The sequence below is a fragment of the Pezoporus occidentalis genome, unplaced genomic scaffold (assembly GCF_034315485.1).
Source record: "Pezoporus occidentalis ecotype Australia unplaced genomic scaffold, CSIRO_AGI_Poc_V1 ctg11, whole genome shotgun sequence".
In the NCBI taxonomy this organism is placed as follows: Eukaryota; Metazoa; Chordata; class Aves; order Psittaciformes; family Psittacidae; genus Pezoporus; species Pezoporus occidentalis.
Window position 1 is genome coordinate 10,351,935 of NW_026912886.1, and position 21,682 is coordinate 10,373,616.

The following is a 21,682-nucleotide window of genomic DNA, read 5'->3' on the forward strand; positions in this document are numbered from 1 at the left end:
CAGGGCAGGAGGGTCAAACACATCTCCTGGTACAGCTGTTGTGTTATGGTGTTATCTCAAGCACCCTATGGGTGTCTGACACCCACCCAGCAGAAGCAGAGCTCTGCGTGCACGGGTAAGGCAGGGTGTGAGCAGAGCCTAGGATGGGAGCAGGATGGGAGCATGCATCCATTCACTTTTCCAGCTACTGATAGGAACAGACACCAAAACATGTGGAAAACCATGAACAATCCACATGAAACCCAGTTTCTGAGTGTCCCACATGAAAACCCCCTTGTAGCAGGAAGGAAGCTCAATAAAAGCAAGGGACAGCATTGAATTCCCATCTGCTGCTCAAGGAGAAGCTGTTGCTAGACAGAAGTAGAAGCCGTCGCCATCAGCTCCCATTGGCTCAGCTCTACTCGAATAATGGGCTTATCAGTTACCTGCTCTTGCAGCTGGCTGGGAAAAAAAAAAACTCATTTGACAATGTTTTCCCTCTGATAAAAAAAGCCCATTGCTGGATTCGTGGGTTTGGGTTAATCATTACCAAGGGTTGGGGAGATAACGGACCAGGTTTCTCCTGATTCTCCCATAATCAGGACATACAGCGTAAATGGTGAGCCAGCCCCGTGCTCCTTTGCCCACCTAAGGATGCTCAGCTTCCTAGCATGAGTGATGGCCCAGGGAGAAGATTGGCTGCTCTCAGCCATAGCCCGTAGGTGAATATTCAGAGCCACCTGTGAGAATCCTGATTAGTTCTTAAAGAGCTCATTGGGTGCAAACAGGGGAATGTGGCTGTTCAGGTTATTCCGAGCAAACTTCATTTCATTGGCAGGAAGCAGACTGACACTACCCCTCATCATCCATCCATCCATCCATCCATCCATCCATCCATCCATCCATCCATCCATCCATCCATCCATCCATCCATCCAGGGGTTTGCTCACCAGTAGCCCTGCTGTGGGGGACTGCAGTGCACAATGTCAGGGGTTTTCCAGCCCCTCAGATCCGATATAAACAGGGATTGACTCCCCAGATTTATTTCAGCTGACCCAAGAGCTGGTGACCATGGCACAGAAGCAAAGCTTGCAGAGCATGAGAGCACCAAAGAGCAGCTGCCCTTTGGGTGCCTTGAAATTCACCCTTAAAACAGAGAGGGTATTTAAACAGACGGGTTAAATCAGTGTGGTGGCAATGGGAACAATCTCTCAGAGGCAGCCTGGGGCTTTCCAAGCATCTCATTCCACTGTGCAAGCCCAGGAGCTCCATCAAGGGAGAAAGCTGCCCTGGCTCACAGGGGATGAGCGCTTGGAGCCCAGCCCAGGTTTCCTTTTGGAAGCAGGTCTCCTGGAGTGTTTGGATGGTCAAGACTTCAGAAATGAGGTGGGGTTTGTCCTCAACCACACCTTCCCTTTTGGCTGGCTGACGGCAAGGCAGGCTCAGTCATGGCCTGATAAAGCCTCCTGGCCTTCTGTAGCTTTCTCCAGCCTCACCCCAATGCCCATGTCACATCGAGCCACCGATGATGGCTCAGGGCAAGTCAGTGCTACGTGGTGGCAACACAGGGTGGGTTGGGGGGACATCAAGGGGGACTCAGATGGAGCTGTGGGGTGCCCTGTACAAGCTCCCTATATACATACCCCCAAGGGGGTGCACTGATAGTAAAGCATCCCTCTGCTGCGCTCTTCCTCTGGGTTTGTTTTCCCAGGAGCAGAAGACAGTGCCTTGGGATGCCACCATGTTCTGATGGCAGGTCTGCTGAGCTTTCACCTTTCCGACAGCTCTGCCTCCCTCCTGCCACCCAGGGAGAGGTGAAACCAGAAGAGATGAGGAAAGAGAGAGAAACCTGTGCCAGCTCTGCTCCTCCTGCACACCCTGGCCTCACGTCCCTCCCATACCCCACCAGGTCCTGCTGGCATTGCACGGCATCGTGCTGGGGCTTGCACAGGGGGTGGTGGTGTGTTTTGCAGCCTGTTGGATCAGGAATGTGTCTGGAACAAACTGCCACAAGCAGGAGTCAAAGACCTTCCACGGAACCATGTTTCCTACCAGGTCTGCTGCAGTGCCTGGACCACAAGCTCACAGCACAGCCGAGGTTACTGCTATTTCTGTTGCAGGATGGTTGTCCTTGGAGGACAGAGCTTTTCAGACACATCCAACATCATTTGAAGCATTTCTGAGCCACCACCAGCTTCCCCAGCCGGGCAGGGAGGAGTTAAGATGGGAAGTGCAAGTGTGTCTTACAATGGCACTGATGTGTGCGTCAGGTGTGCCTGCGTCACCCAGCTCCTTGGCCGCTTCCCAAGGCTGAGGCTGAGCTCTCCTTCCCTCCCTATGGATGCTGGGAAAAGCTTGGGAGCGGTCTATCCTGGCCATGGGGGACATAGGCTCCATTTCAATGCTGACTGCTGGACCGTGGCTGTCCAGTGCCTCCCCATATCCAACCCCAAACCCCACTTTGGTGCTCCCACAGATACATTTGTGTACCTACATGTGTCACCCATGGAGCATCACCCTGTCCCCACACTGTTACAGCAGCTCACACTGCAGCTCAGCATCATTCCCACCCACTCCTAACCCCTGCGTGCAGGGGTATGGATGTGCAGGCTGGGCAAATCCCAGTACTGCTTCCCCCTTCAGACTGGGAGCTCCCTGAGCTGGGACAGCCCAGCTGCTGCAGGGTGACGACACAGCAGGATGCTTCCTCTTACACTGGGCTTTCTGTAAGCTGAGCCTATTCCCTGCTCCTCCAACCTTTGTAGGGATGCCCTCACAGCAGAGGGCACCAGCCCATACCCCAGAGAGCTGCCACCATGGTACACAGGCAGGTTTCCCAACCTCATCCCTGCCCTCTCCCTCCTGGAGAGCTGCTGGATCAGAACACGCAGCACATACACAAAGGTTTAGCAAGACCACTTTTTTATTCAGAATTGGACAATTACGTGAACAGTCCATTTAAATGAAGTGCATCCTATCCTCTTGTCCAGGCTGGATTAGACCCAGACTTCTCAGGCTTCACTGTGCAAAAAAGTGAGGAGGAAACTGGCTCCGAGCTGTTTGCAGCCTTTGGGCATCAGCAAGGCACCTCAGTCCTCCCACAGGAGGACCTGCCCACCATGGAGTGCCCCTTCCCAGAGGGCACAGGAGGTGCCCTGGCAGCCACAGCCACCACCACAGCCATTGCATGCCCATGGGGGCTCCTCCAGGCTCACACCAGGACCCTGCTCATCCCCGAGCACTAAGTGCCAGATGAACACAGCACAGCCACAGTAAGAGGCCTCAGTGGTTTTGGGAGTTGCTGGTGTCCAAGTGTCACTGTTTCTCTGTTGCAGGGCAGGGCCGGGCTGGGGGTGTCTGAGCCCCCTGTGCAGAGATGGGTACCAGGCAGAACCCATGGGCCACAAGCCCCAGGTAAGGAGATCAGCAGCCACCTCTATCTTGAATAGGCACCAGGATTGCCTGAACCACATGGAGGAGGCGCTGTCCCTCATCATAAGCTGCTTGCCATCAGGTCTGTGGGCCAGTACTGGTCATCCATGTACTGGTTGCTGTCTGCGGTGGGGTCTGTGATGGGGCTGGGGGGCCGGGGGGGCAGGCTACGGGCCAGCTCCGTCTCCCATTGCACCTCCACCAGTCTGTACAGCTCCATGGCTGTCCGAGCATCCTCCACTGACGAGTGCCCTTTGCAGCCAACCTGAGCAAAGGGGAAAAACAACTCATTAGATATAGGGGATGGCAAAAATCCCACGTCATGTTGTCTGCTTGCTTGGAAGGATACAGGTGCTGGGGGTTTGGAGACAGAAAAGGTTTGATGCAGCCATGAAGATGCAGGAATCTCTTAAGCACTTTCTGGAGGGCACAGGTCCTCTCCCTGCTTTTCTGGTCAGTTTGTGAGGTCCTGCACTCCCCCAGCCTGATCCAGCGAGGAGCACAGCATGAACAAGGTTCATCTCCATCTCCCAGACAGCACCCATGGAGATGAGGCCCATGCTGACCACACAGGATGCTTCCATCTCCAGGTTCCTGGTGCTTACCTGGATCTTTTTGTGGAGCAGGTGCCTGGCCAAGGTCTTGAGTGAGACACTGGCCCTGCCAGGCAGCCCTGCCCTCTCGTTCAGCACTGGGATCTGGCTGGTGTCCCGGGTCCTGTCTTTGGGGTGGAAGTACTTCAGGGCTTGGAAGTCATTGTGGATGGCGTGTCCTACCACAACCTTGTCTTTCAAGATCTTCAGGATCTGGAAGCATCAGAAAGGGTCAGACAGGCAGTGCAGCTGAGGAAACACTCCCAACAATTAAGCACAAAATTAACCATTTTGCATTCAATTCAATTCCTTCACTTCTAGTTTTTAAGGTTCCCAGAATGGAGCAGTAACAAGCAAACCAACCCACCACAAAGGCTTGTGCCTCAGAGCAGCTTGGCTCAGACCACCAAACAGCTTAAGGTGTATCTGGCAGGTAACACAAAGACTTTTAATTTCTCTTCCTCCTCACCTCCGCCTGGGCAGCCTTGAAGGGAATCGCTCTCTTCATGTGCTGCTTGGTGATGCCGCTCCAGCGTGTCCGGTAATCCACGATGGGGAGCTCTGGCTGGACGTACTTGTCATAGATGACATCCCCCTCGTAGCTCACCACAGAGCACCGTGCCAGCTCGCTCAGCCTGCCCTGAGGACCAGTACCCACCATCTCACAGTCGATGGCCACGTACTTGCTCGGGCGCAGGAGCGGGGAGGACGTCCGCACCTTCTTGGAGCTGCCATTCCCCTGGGACAGCAGCACGGAGTGGTGCCTGGCTATGCTGTCCGGAGAGGCGGATGGGGACAGGGATGTGGAGACAGCCTGTTCTGGCTTGGGGACCTTCCCACAGTGCGGTGCTGTGGTGCCATCCACCTTGGTGAGCATGCTGTGTGCCTCCAGCCCTGCCATGGGGGTCTGGCTGCCCGGGTGCTTGGGGGGGCTCAGCAGCCCCTTCTGCTCCAGTAGTGCCCGGCGCTCCATGAACCGCTGGTGCTTACGGCTCTTCTTCTTGCTGCGACCCTCGGGGGGCCGAGCGTGGCCCCCTGCAGCGGGGCCATGGGTGCTGCGTGGGGTGGGTGCCGTGGCCTTTGGGGTGGGCAGCAGCGGGATCATCTGCCCTTTGCCAGGAGGCATCCCTGCTGGATGTGCACAGGGGGGGTATGAGCGACACTGCAGCTCCCATACCCCTGTCAAATAAGACTCACACACCATCACCCCCCCTACGGTGTGGGCTGGCATACGGAGTCCAAGCAGGAGCTATGGAGCAGCGGGAACACAGACACGTTGTCACATCCTGTCCCCATGCCCTTGCCTCACTGCCTGGGCCCTGCCTGCCCCATTCCAGATCCCGGGGCCATGCACACCCCCTCCCCGGTCCGCAGCCCCCTGCGCACCCCACTACACACCCCTTAAGGCCCCGTCTGCCCATTACCAGGGCCCTCTCTGCCTCACTCCCGGCCTCAGCGCTCTGCCCACCCCATTCCCGGCCTCAGCCCTCTGCCCGCCCCATTCCCGACCCTTGCCCACCCCATTGCTCGCCCCACTGCCCGTCCCAGGCCCCATTTCCGACCCCGGTCTCCCTCCGGGACGCACCGGGCCCGGTCCCGCTCCCACGTGTCCCGTCCGGAAGCAGCCGTGCTCACATGCCCGGGCAAGTCCCGGCGTGGCCACGCCCTTCACGTCTCCCATTGGCTGAGCGGCGGGTGATTTGCATACAAGGGGGCGTGGCGGTGCCGCTTAAGGAGCCCCGGTTACAGTGCGGGGAGGGCTGGTTGCGCATCTGGGGCTCCACATCTGGTGGTGCACATCTGGTTCTCGCATCCCGGACCTGAGCGCTGCTCAAGGCTTCCACCTCTGGCCCTGGAGGGAAGGGCCCCTGCTGGGTGGTGGGTTTGGGGTGGGGTGGATGCTCACCGGGGAACCCAGCACCAATATACTGTGGTGTCGCTGTGTGTTTGCTGGGGTATACTGCTGACCCAGTTAAGTCGTGCTCAGGCAGCCAAAAAGGCCGGTGGCATCCTGGGTTGTATCAGAAATAGCGTGGCCAGGAGGATCAGGGCAGTGATTACCCTGTGCTCCGCACTGGTGAGGGTGCAGCTTGAATCCTCTGTTCAGTTTTGGACTCATTGCTATCAGAGAGACATCGAGGTGCTGGAGCGGGTCCAGAGAAGGGCAACGAAGCTGGTCAAGGGCCTGGAGTACAAGTGTGATGAGGAACAGCTGAGAGAACTGGGGAGGGTTTAGTGTGGAGAAGAGAAGGCTGGGGGGGACCTTATTGCTCGCTACAACTACCTGAAAGGAGGTTGTAGTGAGGTGGTGTTGGTCTCTTCTCCAGAATAATAAGCGATAGGACAAGAGGAAACAGCCTCAAGCTTCACCAGGGAAGGTTTAGGCTGGATGTTAGGAAAAATTTCTTCAGGCATAGAAACAGGCTGCCCAGGGCAGTGCTGGAGTCACTGTCCCTTGAAGTGTTCAAACATCATGAGATGAGGCCCTCAGTGGCATGGGTTAATGGTGGACTTGGCAGTCCTGGGGTAACGGTTGGGCTTGATGAGCTTGAAGCTCTTTTCCGACCTGGTTGATTCTATGATTCTATGACCCTGTGGATGTGGACATCCCTTCTCCTGCTGGCAACACCTGCTGGCTAGGGTAGCACCACTCCTTGGGGTGTGCTGAGGCCTTGGAGCTTGGGGTTTGCCCCCTCCAGGCTCTCCCATGGTGCTCTGTGGGGGCAGCTCTGGCTGGGACATGGGTGCAGATGGGGTTTCAGACCAGCCCCTCGTTGCTTCACTCTCAAGACTCACAAAAGCAACAGCTGAGGTGGTCAGAAGTGCAGGGCCACGGCAGCCCCAGCCACCAGCTTGTCCCTGTGCCTCCAGCATGGCGAAGAGGCCGTGCGCCCTAGGGCAGACTGTGACTTGTTGTGGTGGGATGAGCCATACAACAACAAAATCACTAGTCTTCCAGAGGGAGCCAGGCACCACGTCGTCCCACGGGGCCCTGTGCTGAGCATCCCCTCTCCCTGCCACCGAAGGGGGGGGGGGTGTGTGCAGGGTAGCAGGACAAGTGTTTTCATGCTCCATCATTCCCCCTTTTCACCACCCATCAGCTGCTTCAGCCTAGGCAGAAAGAAATGGCTTAGATCACCCTGTGATTTATATTTTCCTATTCCTTTAATGTTTTTCTTCAGGCTAGTAAGCCTCTTCCTTAAATCTGTTGCTCTGTGGTTTGCATCTATTGCTTCCGTTCCTGCTGTTCAGCTAATTAATCCCTCCTGTAATGAGAGTCCTTCAAGTGTCCCACAATACCTTGCTAGGGAGCCCTGGCAGGTCTCTGTATAGGAATTTATACCTTTTTCTGGTATTTTTGATGAAACTGGGCATTCCAGCTCTTGAGGGTGTAATGATGTAAACCTCATTGGAGGTTCCTGGGCCTCTTTGCCCCGTTTTTCACCCCTTTTCAAGGTGTGAGTGACTGTCACCACACAAATGGGAGCAAACTCAAGCTCTGGTGTGAGGGAGATGGGCTTGCATTGCTGGTGGCATTTCTCTGCCAGCTCTGAGGAGGTAGCATTGCTGGCTGCTCTTCTCCCTCACACCTTGCAGTGGGACAGGAGGTTCAAGTGCCTGGACCATTCAGTGCTTCTTGGTTGGTAGCTTCTCCCCAGGCACACTTGTTGCACTCATGGGTCTGGTCACTCTTGGTTTGTCCACAACTGACCCATCTATCTCCTCCCAGCTTTGCTTGTAACTCCTTTCTTCCCAGGCTGCATGTTTAGCAAGAGACAAAAGATTCTTTCTGGCAGGACAAAGCTGTGCCCTTATGGTTCCTTGACAGGAGAAATTATGGGCACATAGCGGGGAAAGGAGAAGCTTTTACCCATTTCCCAAGGCCATGGTAGCCCAAGGAAACAGTGGTGTCATTTTTCTTCCTTACCCCAGACTCAAGGATGGAGGTGGGAAAAAGAATAGCTTTGAATGGGTCCATCAGTGTGCCATGGCCTCCTCCGATCCCACCCTCTGCATTGTCAATAGACAGTTCTCACATGGTAGAGGGCTCTCCCTTTGGCGGAAGCCTGGTGCTGAACAGTGATGCCACTCATCTCCAAAGGGTCCTGTGTCCTCTCTGGGGATAGAGGTTTGGTCAGCAGATGGTTGAAATCCTGTTTCAGATGTGGCAGATGAGCCGAGAGCTGAGACGAAGCCAGAGCCCGGGAGAGGTTTCTGTGGTGTTTGCACAATTTGAAATAATGATGAAATCTGTAAAACTCTGGGCAGAGCACGACTACAATAACAGGCTAAATTTGTCAGATGAATAATTTACTAGAAGCAATTGGCCTTGCTCCAAGCGAGACGAGCACCAGGCTGATCTCAGGCTGAGCAGCCCGGCTGGATCTGTCCTGGGAGCTGGTCCCTCTCCGGCCACCTCGTCATTGATCCTGCAATAGAAACAGGTCTCCAGCCAAGGTGCCTGTCCCCAGGTCATCACTGCTGGGGCTACAGAGCATCCTGCATTGCTCCCCTCAAGAAGGAGTCTGTGGTTTGGTTTCAATGCACTGCTTTGCAGAGCAGAGTGGTGGCAGCGGGTGTCTGTTGCCAGCTCCAGGCTCATGGACTCACCCATCCTCTGCCTCTTCCCCTTCTCTAACCACTTCCCTGTCCTTAACCAGGCGGGTGTAGGAGCAGACACACGGTGACATTTGGGATGGGGAGGGAGATGCAGTCCCAGCGCAGGGAGGAGATGGAGGCTGCAGCCACGACAGCCAATTAACGTGATCATGCTGATGAATGCGGATCAGTGATTCCAGGTAAGCTCCCTGTGAGCAGTGCTGCGGGTGAGCCGAGGCTCCTGCACACCCTGAAGCCCGGCAGTGATCCCCAACAATGCCAGCACGTTCCTGCTGTGACTCTAAACCACTTCATTTCCCAGTCCCAGCCTGGACATGGCTTATTTTGTCTCCTATTACTGCTGGTCTTTGCAGGACTGGTTGCACCTCCTGGACATCTCTGCTCCTGCCCTACCCTGGTGTGAATGAGGACCTCAAGGATAAATTTACCCATAGAAGGCAGCAAGGCCCCAGCTTTGCCTCAATAGGTAATGAGGGTCCACTTCACCATCCTGGGCTCTGCAGGCTGCATGGTGCCTCCTCATCACCCACCCCACCAGAGCTCTCCTGAGCTGTTCCCATCACTCCAAATAGGCTTGTGGCAGTGCTGGTTTATGTCCACCAGCATCTAGAAGATCAGATAGGAGCTACAGAAGTAGGTCAGGGCTGTGACCAGTCCTTTGCTTGACCTGGTTTCTTTAGAGAAGTAAAGACTTATGAAGGGAGCACCTGGGAACACCATGACCATCGTTTGGTGCAAGGGACCAGACAGCTGGTGCTGCCTGGCTGCTGTTGTCACCAGCACGAGGACATCAGAACAGACAGGCACCATGTCGCTTCCTGGCCTTTGCCATGATGCGGCTCAGAGCTCTGCAGCCCTCTTGATCCATAGCAGAGGTCCAGCACAGGGCTCCCTGCAGGACCTTCTCCTTTGCCATGCCTCAGTCCCCTCTGAAGAGGGCAAAGTAGTCCTTCCTTCAACACTCAGCCAGTCTTTGGCTCCTCTGCTGAGGGGAGCTGGCCTGGGACTGGGCATGTGTTTCAGCTCAACCACTTTAAACCTGAAGGGCTGCAAGGCAAGATGTCAACATCAGCCACAGACACCAAGGGTTTCTGCAGCTCCCGTTAGCAAGGACCTTTGGAAAGAAGTGAGGAGCGTCCGTAGGGTGTCAGTCAATGAGTGCTTTCCTCATTCCTGCTTTACACATGATTCAGCTGTAGCTGGTCTTGTGAGTTCCTCATCCTGAGCCCACTTGCCCAAAACCTCTGGGAGAACACCCCCATCCTGGCTAAGGACAGGGACGGACTCAGTATAACAGCACCCACCCAGCTTTGAAGCCTTCTCAGTGCTGGAAACTCCTGTTTGGAAGGCAAAAAAACCTTTTCCTTTCCCTTCTGACACCTCCTCCACCACTCTGTGGGAACTGCCTGCATCCCTCCTCCTCAACCATAGCCTGGTGGGTGCTGATGCTCCGGGGATGCTGCTGGGGATAAGGAAGGCTGCTCCCAAAGCAGGAGATGAGGGCTGCTGCTGCCGCCGCACATCTCTCTTCTCACTCCCTGTTTTCTGGCTCGCCCCCAGGAGAGCAGTGAGCAATTATGGGCCATGCGGAAGCTTCATTATCGCCCTGTCGTGGCCTCGTTTGACGAGATGTTTTATTGCCAAACTTATTAAAAGTGAAACGTGCGGTTTCTGCGCAGCAATTTCCTGTCTGCAGCGATAAGCAGGGCTGTGCCCGCTGTGTAATAAACAGTTATTTTTATGTACGGCTCTGGCTGGGGCTATGAAGAGGAGAGAGGGCCTGGCTCGTGTTAATTGCGATGGTTGATGAGATCTATTCTGGGAGCAATGCGGGAGGAGGTTCGTGCCCTCCCCCTGCCATCACTGCGGCAGAGGTGGCCTCAAGTGGCTTCCTGCTTTGGGTGCAGGGTGTCCTCCCTGCAATGCATTGAGGGGGTTTAGTCCAAAACCCACTTGAAACTCCCTTGACACCCCTTTGCCTGCCTCATCCCAACCCTTCATCACAGCTGGGCCTGCTGCACATCCCCACAGTGTGAAACTCCATCCTCTACAAGGGATGTCCTCCCGTGATACGGCCCCAAACCCCATTCAGCCTCCCCAAATCCTCCCATCAGCCTGAGAACCACCGCATCTACAGCAGCATTTGGAGGCAATGCTGGTGTGCAAAGCCCATGTCACTGTCCCTCCTTGGGTGCCTGCAGCAGGCAAGTGCTGGAGAAGAGATAAATAATAACAGCAATAAATTCCAAAGGCAAACTAATGTCACAGCAAACCCGCGTCGCTGCTGGGCTGGGACCAGCAAAAATCTGATGGGTATCAGCAAAGCTGATAAAAATGGTTTCATTTTGTCAGAAACGAACTGCCCTCGTTAGGTGTGCAGTCTGTATTTGGGTTTAATTGTATCTTTTTAATGCATTTCAAAAAGAAACAGCTTTTTTAAATGCACCATGTCAACACTGCATTTCCATAAACCCTGATTGCTTTCTTTTCCCCCTACCCCATACCTGGCCAGGGCTTTTTGTTGAACTCCACCTGAAACTGCATAACTTTTCCCAATAAAGCATCTGTCAGAAAAATTCCTCTTGGCTCTGGGAGACCTCGTAGTTATTTGTCAGCACTCAAAAACCCTGTTGGGCATTTCCCATCTGACTTCTTTTCTTAACAGCAGCTTTATTGGTCTGGGAATTAACGGCGGCAGATGCGATACTTGCTATTCATTGCAGTCATCCCAAATGCCACTCATCTCAGCAGGCCACGGCTCTGCAAAGCAAAAACCCTTCTCTTTCCTCTCATCCACCTCCTTTTTTTTTTTTCTTTTTTGGCAACCATGGGGTATTTTACCCTAAATTTGCTCCCTGCATCCTCCCAGTCCTGCAGCGCACACCGTTAACCCCAGGCTTGGAGCCACATCGCATCCCCGCATCCCATCCCCATCCCCATCCCAGCCTCTCGCTGGGTGAAGACCCCTCTGTCGCCCTCGTTAATCTGTCTTGCAGCGTGTGTCACGGGCTGACGTGTAATTAGAGCTCCTGAAGCCTGTCTCATGCTGTAATTGCCATGACAGGGGCCACAGCATATCCGCTTGTTAATTAGTAAACCACAATATCCCGGGGGCACGTTGAGAGCTGCCTTAATTGTATTTCAGCTGGAACAGAGGGATAATTACCCGGTGGGAGCGATGCCACTTTTTAATTCCTCCGAAAAAAAAAAAAAGAAAAAAGGGAAAAAAAGAAAGAAATCCCCAAATTGAGCTCCTGTTCCACTCGGTGGCCACTGCCTCGGCCACCCAGGGGACTGGGTTTGTCCCTGCGTTGAAGGGGAATGCCTGTGGAGCTCAGGATGCCAAGAGATTTACACAGGGACACGCTCTTGGTCCATCCTTCAAACCAGTGGTGGTGGAGATGCGCCGGCTCTGAGGGTGATTCCTGTGTCGCTGCACATGGAACTCCACCAGAACCCCTGTTTGCAGATGCAGGTTGGTTTGCTGGGAGTCCTGTTTGCTGGGGAGCACATCCTGGATGGTGGGCAGCCCCTGGGCATCGCCACCAGCAACAGCCTGGGTCCAGGGAGGAGAGAGCCAAAGCCTCCAGGCTTCCCATGGGACAGAGGGGCTGAAGTCCCCTTGAAATGCAAGTGTGAGTTGCAGGGAGGAGGCTGTGGATCTGCCAGGAGTGCTCTTGTATTTCACGTCCCCAACACACTCAGAGCACCAGCCTTGGAAGGGATTTCAGTGAGCTTCATGCTGGAGGTCTCTCCTCCTACAAACCCTGCAAAGCATGCCCTCAGCCCGCTTGGCTTTTAAGGACCCTCAAGTGGATCATCTTCCTTCTCAATTCACTTCCTGGCAAAACCTCATCTCATCGGGAAACCAGGAATCTGGGGCCCAGTTAAAAGCTTTTCCCTCCACAGGAATTATGCCCCTGAAGGGTATGAGTGTGCCTGTGTCTCTCATACTGGTCATGGGGGGACTGCAAAGCTTTGGTGTGAGATGACGGAGATGCTAAAGCTCAGCATCACCCTATTACGGGCACCACAGGTTCCAGAGCCCCTCTGTACAGTGCCGCAGGGGAGCTATTGGGTGGTCCAGGATCTTGGGGGAAGGTTAACCTGGGAAGAGACGCACAACATCCATCCCTTTTCCTATGCTTCTCCCTGAACCGACACTAAGAGCTCGGCCACCATCATCCCTGCAGATTCCTGCTGTTCAAAAGATCATATAATGGACAACTGGCCCTTGGGAGCTGGTTTGTGAATTGGTTTAAATAGCAGGCCAGGCTCTCTCTTGGGAAGCTACATGAAGGTCAGCCTTGAAGAAAAGATCAGTGCAGCGGCTGCAAGCATTAGCAAAAAGAAATAACCGAAGCAAAGAGCCTTGAACATAATTACAGCCCTAAGAGCTGCGGTGGGAACTCGGTGACCTGAAGCCATCTCCTGGACTTTAGTGCAATCAACAGATTGACACTGCTGGGTCCTCCAGGCTGGTTTTTTGGAGCCGAGCACCAGGGTTGAATGCCAGAGCAGGCAGAGAAAGCAGCATGGATGCCCATTCCAAAGTCTGGAGCTAGGGAAGTGTCTCAAATGCCATGGAAGAACCAGATGGAGGCAACCACCGGAACGCTCCATGTGTAATTGAGGGCAGCTTCAAGGGTGAGCATAGGTGGCTGCTCACCTCCAGGATGCTCTCCTCTGCTGCCATGCAAGTCAGTGTCATTAGAGCTGGGGATGGAATTTATAGCTGAGTAACCACAACAACTTTACACAAATTAAACAACATACTGCAGGTTAATTAGATTTCTTACCACTGCCTCCATTAACTCAGCCCTGTGGTCTGCTGTCAGAAGTGGATGGAGCCCCTTTGAAATTCACAGGCATTATCCCTGGGAGATGTGGATGGCTAAACCTCTCCCTGGGCAGCCAAACCCGTGTGGGCACGGGTGGGAGATGCCACCTTCTCTTCTCGGAAACCCCTTGGTGCAGCAGACAAGACCGAGTGGAGATGCAGTTGTCCTCCACCAGCACAGGGGCCGGGCTGGATTTCCCCATCATTTCAAACCCACCTTCTCCAAAGATGATCTTTAAGGAAAACCAGGTATTTTTGCAGCAGTCTCTCTCTCATTATTCCACTGGGCGCCGTGTGAATATGAATAAGCACAGAAGACCCCTTCAACAACATCTGAGGACTCGGCTTCATAGTTTTAAACCAATTTCCTTCGACGGTGTCAGGGCCTGTTTTGTGTTTGCCAGGCAATTACGTGGCTAATGAGGACAGCCACGGTTACACCAGGCGGGATTAGGAAGAATAAGGCTACAAATGTTGCAGTGCTTAAGACAACTGCTAACTAATGGGGGCTTGGAGGACATGCCCCAGGGGCAGGCGGCTCCTCGCAGGGCTCCTGGTGCTGTGTTGAAGGAGCCGGAGCAGGCAGCAGGTAGGTTGGGCAGAACATGAGGAAGGCTTCTGGTCCCTGCTGGTGCCCATGGGAAATGAGAGTATTTGTTGGTAATTAGGAGTATTTAGGGAAAGCCGTGCTGAGTGTGTGACCCTGGACTTGTCCCACGGAGGCAGAGCCAGACATGGCTCTGATGGAGCAGCCAGCACCAGCCCTGCGGGCTCAGCACAATGCATTGAAAAGCAACAGGGGAACTAAGCCTTGCAACTGAGATCACTGAGAAACTGGTGTTTCAGTTGGAGCCTTCCCGTCCTGACTCTCTTAAGGTCAGCACGGAGCTTGGTGCAGTGTTTCTGTAGTGAGACCCTGCTCCCCGGATCACCCGGGAGACAGGAGCAGCCAGCAGTGGCTTTCAGATGCCTCCTCCCCGCCACCTCTCCACTGGCTCTCCGGCTTCCCATTCCACCACATGCTGGCTTTCCCAGCAATCCCATCCTGAGAGTCCCACTCTATGGTGCACCACTGTGCCAGTGCTCCCTGCATAAATCACATTCAATGAATTCTTACAACCACAGCATCCCACGAGCTCCACTGGGTGAGTAGCCAGTGTGTCCCTGCCACTGCCCAGGGAGGCTTTGCTTGCTCCCCTTTGAACCTTCCTCCTCCTAAGCTCTTATCCCACATTTCAGCTGCATCTTCTAGAAGACCCTCTTGGCTAAAGCTAACCAGGAGAGGTTCACCTGCAGATGGGTGAACACACAGCCATGACCGCAGCAGAGCTCCATCTTTAGACCTGAGCAGGAGACTATCCAGACCAAACAACTTCAAGATCAAGATGTCAACCACCCTTAAGCCACATTTCTGTGCTGACACTGGTGCACCCTCAGCTTGGATGCTGTCACAGAAGGGCGCAATGCTGAGCATCTCATGTTCAGATCCCTCTTCCTCCCTGTCAGGGAGCTCCTGGCTTTCCTCCTCGGTGTGTGGGCTCAATCCTCCAAGGCTGGAGGAATTCCCTGTCCTCTCTCAGCCTTCCTGCCACAGAGCACAGGCAGATGGTGAGGTCCCTGCAGAAGGACTTGGGGAGCAGCTGGCTCCTTGCTCTTCCTCACACCCTTTCTGTTCCCATTCTTTTGCCACGTGCAGATTATGCAGCATTTAGTCCCAGTGCTTAGTCTCAGAGTCCAGCAGCTCACCAAGTCATGCCAAGGCCGAGCAGGCAAGGAGAAGCACACACAGCTCATGGAGATACCCTAAGCCCTCTTGTTGACTCTGTCCATGTCCAGCCCAGCCCTGTGCTGTTATCACCAGCCACAGACCTCAGCACCCCAAGGACCATGCTTGCCCCTTCCCTGTCCCTGCCATGGTCACCCTGCCTGTCCCTGACACCACCTTTCTGGAAGAAGATGGCACATGTGCTGGAGAGCCTCCCTTGAGCACAGCCACTGAACTGCACTCCTGATGACTAATTTGCACCCTAATTGGTGTGGAAATGAATGCCAGAAAGCGCTGGAATGAAGCTCTCCATCTTGGCTTCCTTCAGGAAAATGGTCTTAATTAAGTGTCTGCCTTGCAAAGAGAGATAATTTCCAGCTACGCCTGTGGCAGGAGAGTTGGAACTAGATGGTCTTTAAGCTCCCTTCCAACCCAAACCATTCTGTGATTCTATGAACCAGGGGTGGAGATTGCGGCTGAGACCAGCATCTTCTCACTGAGTGTACTTGGTTGTTGCAAAGCAGATCTGGGGTGCAGGTTCCTCGGACCTTTTCAGAGCACCTTCCCATGCTTATCCACACATTGGGCCCCACCGGCAGCGGGTCCCATCAGAACTGGTTGCATTAATTGCAGGAGGTCATTTCACCAGCCCAGGCCATACTGGCTGTGGTGGGGTTGGTTCCATGCCTATGATATCCACCGGGATTGCATTATGGTTGTTCAAACTTCATGTCTCTCATTGATTAACCTTGGGCTTTCCATTGAGGCTTCTCCCTGGTGTATTTGCTCTAGGCAAACAGTCGCATACTTGCTCGCCATGGCAGCTGGTCTTGGTGATCCCACACATAGAATCATACAATGGTTTGGGCTGGAAAGGACCTTAAGATCATCTAATTCCAATCCCTGTCTGTCAGCCCTTCCTGCCCTGGCCAACGGGATCATGCCAAGAGGGGTTGCACATGGCAAGCAAACTGGATTGGCCTTGTGCTGCTTTGCTGGAGCTCATTGCACCATGCTGGCACTGTGGGAGACACCCTTGAGCCCTGTCACTGGTGGGAAGGGGACCCTGGAGATACAGGCTGCCATGCCGAGCCACTGGACCTGCCTTGAGCGCACGCCTGGCACAGAGATGCCCCAACCTCTTCCCCTTCCCCATGGCCTCACCGTGCACAGCTGTTCCCTTAGAAATAGCTGTTGCCATGGTTTTTCCCAAAGAAAACACATTCCCCCCCCCCCCCCATTCCCCACCACCACCACTCCTCACCGCCTTAACCTTGTGACAGCAGTGATGACGCGGCTCCCTGAGAAAGGCCACTTCACGTAACTATGGTAACAATTAGCTTTTCCTTGATTTTACCTCCCGGGGTGGGGGGGATGCTGGGGAGAGGGACCCAGAGATGCTCTCCCAGAGGAGCGGGTGCTTCCCTCGGCCTTGAGCCGGATGCCGCACTTGGACATAGGGATGTCTGCAAATCCCCTTTATCTCAGGTGGTAGGGACAAGCCCCCTGTGTCCTGTATAGTGGATGCCCTAAGCATCTTCTGCTGGCCTCCAGCAGCAGGGAGCAGCAGGGGAGCATCCCTCAAGGCATGGGGAAGGGTGGGAGCATCTGCATCCCTCACACCAGAAACATGGGAAAAGGAGGAAGGGAAGCAGCTGGGTGTGCTGGAGAAGGGTTGGGAGCCAGCCAGGATGGGGTTGGGAGCACGGAGGGGACATCCATAGCCTGGATAAGTGGTCTGCAACGGTGCCTCTGCTCCCAGTAGCGGGTGAGTAAACACGGTGTGAAGCAGCTCCTTGGGTACATCAGAGCCACAGCTGCCGACTGCAGCGACTAAAATAAGCATTTGCCTGCTTTTTATTCCTCCGAGCCCAGCAGAGCCCACTCAGCGCCAGGAGCGGAGCTGGAGTCTATTCTTAGCCCTGCAGGGAAGGGAGTGGGAGTCCCTGCGCTGCCACCGCACAAGGATGGAGGCTGCTGGGTCCCATCCCTTCATGGTCACCAGGAGCCTGTCCCGACCGCAGGTGGGCATCAAGGCAGGAGGGACTGTGCCCCAATGGGGACAAAGTCCTACTTTTTGGCCAAGGAGACAGTGGGAGGGGGGGGATGTCCCAGCATCTCTCTCAGCATCACTGTAGGATTCGGCATCCCTAGGGAGAGGCTTCGGCAGGGGTCCCCCCTCTTGTAAAGCTGCTTTTCTGCTTGGGGGAGGGGGAGACCTTGACTCACAGCTCCCATTGCCTCCAGGGATGGGAGGTTTAAAGGGGAGTTAAGGCGTGTGAGCTGAGTCACCCTTTGCCCCATGCTGTGCTGGTTTCTGCTTTACCCAGCCCCAGCCATGAGATGCTGCTGCTGCTGCTGCGCATCCCAACGCTTCCCAGCAGTTCCAATGTGTGCCGTAGACCAGGGAGCTACTGTCCACCAGCATCACACCATCCCCACACTGCACTGGGGATCCAGGTCTGAAATGTGGGGAGATTTGGGGTGACCTTCAAACAAGTCTGGGTAAGGAACAGGAACAGTGCGGGGATGAGCACACCATGGCCAACCCAGCGCTCAGTGCTACTCTCCATCCCACCCCTGTGAAGATGAGGGCAGGATGGGGCTCAAGCAGGGATACAGCCGTGCACGGGGGGCTGTGGGGAAGAAGCCCCAGCTCCATAGCAACAGGTCCTTGCCACGTAATGGAGTCCCTTTGCTCGGCCTCCGCAGCAGGCAGCCTTATTCGCATGGCCATAAATAATTCAATTTTCTCATTCACACACATGAATGCTGCGGGCCGGGGCTCCGGGTGTGCTCAGCCTCCATCTGTCCAGGGGGGAAGGGGGAGGCAGGGCCTGATAATAGACTCCAGCATTTGTTTAACATGGATGAGTGTGGCCAGATGGCCTGGGGACAGGAGGTGGGGATGGTGAGGTGGGAGGTGAGGGATGCTCCAGGGGTGTTCTCGGCACCCTGAAGCCTCCCTCGGATGAGGAGGGGGACAGGTGTGGGGATGAGCTCTTGTACCTCCAAATCAACTCTGGCAGCTCCAAAACAGCCTTGGAGATGTGGATGTAGGTGAGTGGGTTAGGTGAGATAGGTCAGCCCTTCCTCGCACTGCACCTTTGGTGCCTTCCTGATAGGGAAGACAGAATGGGAGAAGCACTGCGCTGTGCTGAGGATCACCACCATCCCTGGTGACACCCCATCTCAGTGTGGGCTGGGAGCAAGGGAGTCGATCAAAGATTGACATCTTTCATACGGAGATGGTGAAGGGGAAAGGGCAAATAGTGCTGCTGCTCACATCCCAAGGGCAGCAGTCCCAAAACAACCCCAGAGAAAAGGTCCCCAGTGATGGTGAGACACTAAGCTCACTAGTGCAATTAGCAGGCTCCGGGACACCCCCTGGCAGGGGCACAGCGGACCTGGCAGGAGAAAACAAGGGAATTAGCAGGGTTAAGAGGCCACGCTGGAAAAGCCTCTGTGTCGCTGCTGAGAAACCAGTGCCTGCTGTGTGCACAGTCCGAGCGGGGATGCTGGACACTGCCTGGTGGCATCGGTTCCTCCCCTTCTCCCCATGGCTTGGACACAGTCCAGCCCAAAGCGTGACAAGGGTGGGACGAAAGCCACCTTCATCCCCTCTTTGTGTTTGACTGCTCCAGCACACAGTAACAGCCTGAGCCTTGGGTGGGCTTGGAGCCTGATGAGAAAACACAGCCCAGGGAGGAGCCTTGAAGGTGGAATTGGTCACTTCACCTTAACTCTGCCTCTCACAGGGGAAGGATTGGGCTCCTTGCTGCTGGATCGAGGTCCCAACCTCATTCCCCACCTGAACAAACCTCTGTTGGAGACCCTATCCCTGCTTATTACAGCAGCAAGCAGGTGATTAGCCTTGAGCTCAGGCACCGTTTGGAACTGGAGCCTACAAAGCCAGCAAAGGGAACTCGGATGCTGCCAGAAGGAGGGTCAGGAGAAGAGCCCGTGCTCCGGTGGTGTTATCCATCACCAGCACTGGAAGAGTTTTCCCTGAGGGATCAGGGGGAGGTGGAATCGCCTGCCGGGGGGAGCTGGGAGTGTAACCAGCTTGCGCGCTGGTGTTCCCCAGTGCCGCGACGTATTTGGGTACGACACGTGTGTCTGAATGTATATTTGGGTGTCCCCACACACAGGCATCAGTTCCCTTCTGGTTACGTGTTCTCACAGGATTATGAAGCAGCAAAAGGTGCTCAGGCAGACAGCACATCCCTGGACCACCAGGCACAGCCAGCCGCTACTCTACAACTCCTCCTGTGTGTTGTATGTCTCCTGCCTGCTCCGTGTGTCCATGCACATGGACCAGAGCCAGACGCTACACCCCGAGTTTATTCAGCTCGACTTTTAGCCCCACTGGAACAACAGGCAGCCCTCACCTGTGCTCATCTAGGACTAAACTGACTCCTGATTTCTGTGGCTGCTGCTCAAGCAGCCACTGCCCCATACACAGTGCAGGGAGGGGATAGGGATGCCCCCCGCCCCAGCAGGTATCAACCACAGGTCTCCAAGCATCCCCTTGGAAACTGGCCATGGAGCAGCCTCCCCAGAGTCCCCCAAAGCAAGGTGGGTCCAGCCAGGGCTGCCCCATCCCATGCCGGAGCCAGAGCTCCCCATTTTGTCCCCAGTGTCCCCCTATGAGGACAGTGAGGAGGACAAAGACTGAGCATCACAGGGGATTGCAGGCATTCCCCCAGATCTCCCAGGCCATGTGCAGCAAGGTGCGGGTTGTGTCCCTGCACTTCAGCTGCTACCAAGTGGGTAGATGCCAAACCCACCCAGGCAGAGATTTCCACCTATCACACAGTCTGCATTTTGCCTCTTCCACCCCAAAACTGGGCAGCTGCATCCTTGGATCTGCCCAGCTCCTCCAGGATGGACCACACAGTCCCCTTCCCCTCCTGCCCCACATCTTCCTCCTGAAGGGGCAGCCCAGGCTACTAGCCATGAGGTTTACTCTGATTGCCTTGCTCCCACCACAGCCACCCCTGTGGGACCAGTGGCTCTGTAGCTGATGGGAGTTAAGTGGATCCGGATCTTAGGAAGACCCTCAAGGGATGCCCGCTGGGATCCACCAAGGAGTTTGGTGACTTGCTCATTCATTGCTGGATTATATCCTGTGGGAAGGGACATCACCTTCCTCTTGCCGGGATTATGCACACTCCGGTCCCTACACACACATCTCCACCCTGCTCTTCTCCGAGCCTCTCCCAGGTCCCAGATCCCTTTCCGACCCAGCTCCCTGCCTGCACATCCGAGTGACGCCGAGCAGAGGCACTTACCTGCTGCTCATCCCATCGGAGCTGGAAGGACAGTGGGACAAAGCCCTGAGGACCGGGCAGAGATGGTCCTTTTCCCCCATCCAAGATGAGGAGTGCTCCTCACCCCTGCCTCTACCTGCTCCTGCAGCATCACCCATGTCTTCCTGGCATCACCTGTATCCCCTCAGGGCTTGGCCGTGGTGGGTTTCAGATACCGGGCATAGTATCAGCTCTAAGGGTCTCCTTGATGAGGACCACAACAGGGACAAGGAGATGCCCAAGGCTCTTGCCTGGGGGGTGTCATAGAAGATACCCAGTGGTGAGCACCTTCCAAAGTGGTTTAGGAATGCCAGAAGGGATGAAGAACACTGGAGATCCCCCACATCCCGGTGCTACCCCAGGCAGGAGCATCCCAACCCCTTTATGTGAGTAGGGACCTGCCACCCCAGGGGTTTTGTTGTCCTGTCTTCTGGAATGAGCCCCATGTCCTGTTTGGAGGTGTGGGGAAGGTGGCAGCGTCCCAATAGAGGATAGAAGTGACTGGTCCCAGCTGGGGATGCCTCGTATGGGGTTTGGATTATGAGGGGATCCCAATGGGCTGCGGCTCCGAACGCAGCGGCGTTCGGAGCCGCAGCCCATCGGGATCCCCACTGGGATATGGGATACCACGGAGCGCAGCCTTACCTTGGAAAAGCCTCCATAGAGAAGGGATACAGGACTCAGCTTGGGATGCCCGGGTCCCGGGAGAGAGCCGCAGTGATGAAGGCAAGGGGGGATGCAGGGATAGAGTGGGACTGGATGCGATGGTTGTAAGGATGTTGCTCTGGGTCGTCCCTGCTCTCAGGTGAGGAGACAATAGCCGGGGCTCCTGTTGGAGCTGCAGACTGTCTCTTTAAACCCCTCACCAGCCCACAGGTGGCCCTGTCACCATCGTGGTCATCCATGACGTCATCGGAAGGGAGGGAAGGGGAGGAGGAGAAGGATGAAGGAGAAGGGGGGGGGGGGGGGGGGGGGGGGAAGAGGAACGCGATTCCCCTCCACAGCAAAAGTCCCCGAGCGCCCATGGCAACAGATTGCAAATGTCACTGCGCATCAGACGGGCTGCACCCCCCTCCATCATCGGGTAACACGGGAGGGGACACGCGGTGTCACATTATGGTGGGTTACGGTGGGTATAGGG

The 21,682-nt window shown here is 55.2% G+C and overlaps 1 protein-coding gene across 1 annotated transcript; it reads right to left on the reverse strand.

Annotated features, from left to right (window-relative positions):
• Window positions 1–2,884: 2,884 nt before the first annotated feature.
• On the reverse strand, window positions 2,885–21,446 carry AEN (apoptosis enhancing nuclease). The gene is given in 5 exon segments (XM_062630627.1): window positions 2,885–3,676; window positions 4,017–4,217; window positions 4,474–5,135; window positions 21,187–21,301; window positions 21,303–21,446. Coding segments are annotated over 5 exon segments (1,326 nt in total). The 3' UTR covers window positions 2,885–3,472.
• Window positions 21,447–21,682: the final 236 nt, after the last annotated feature.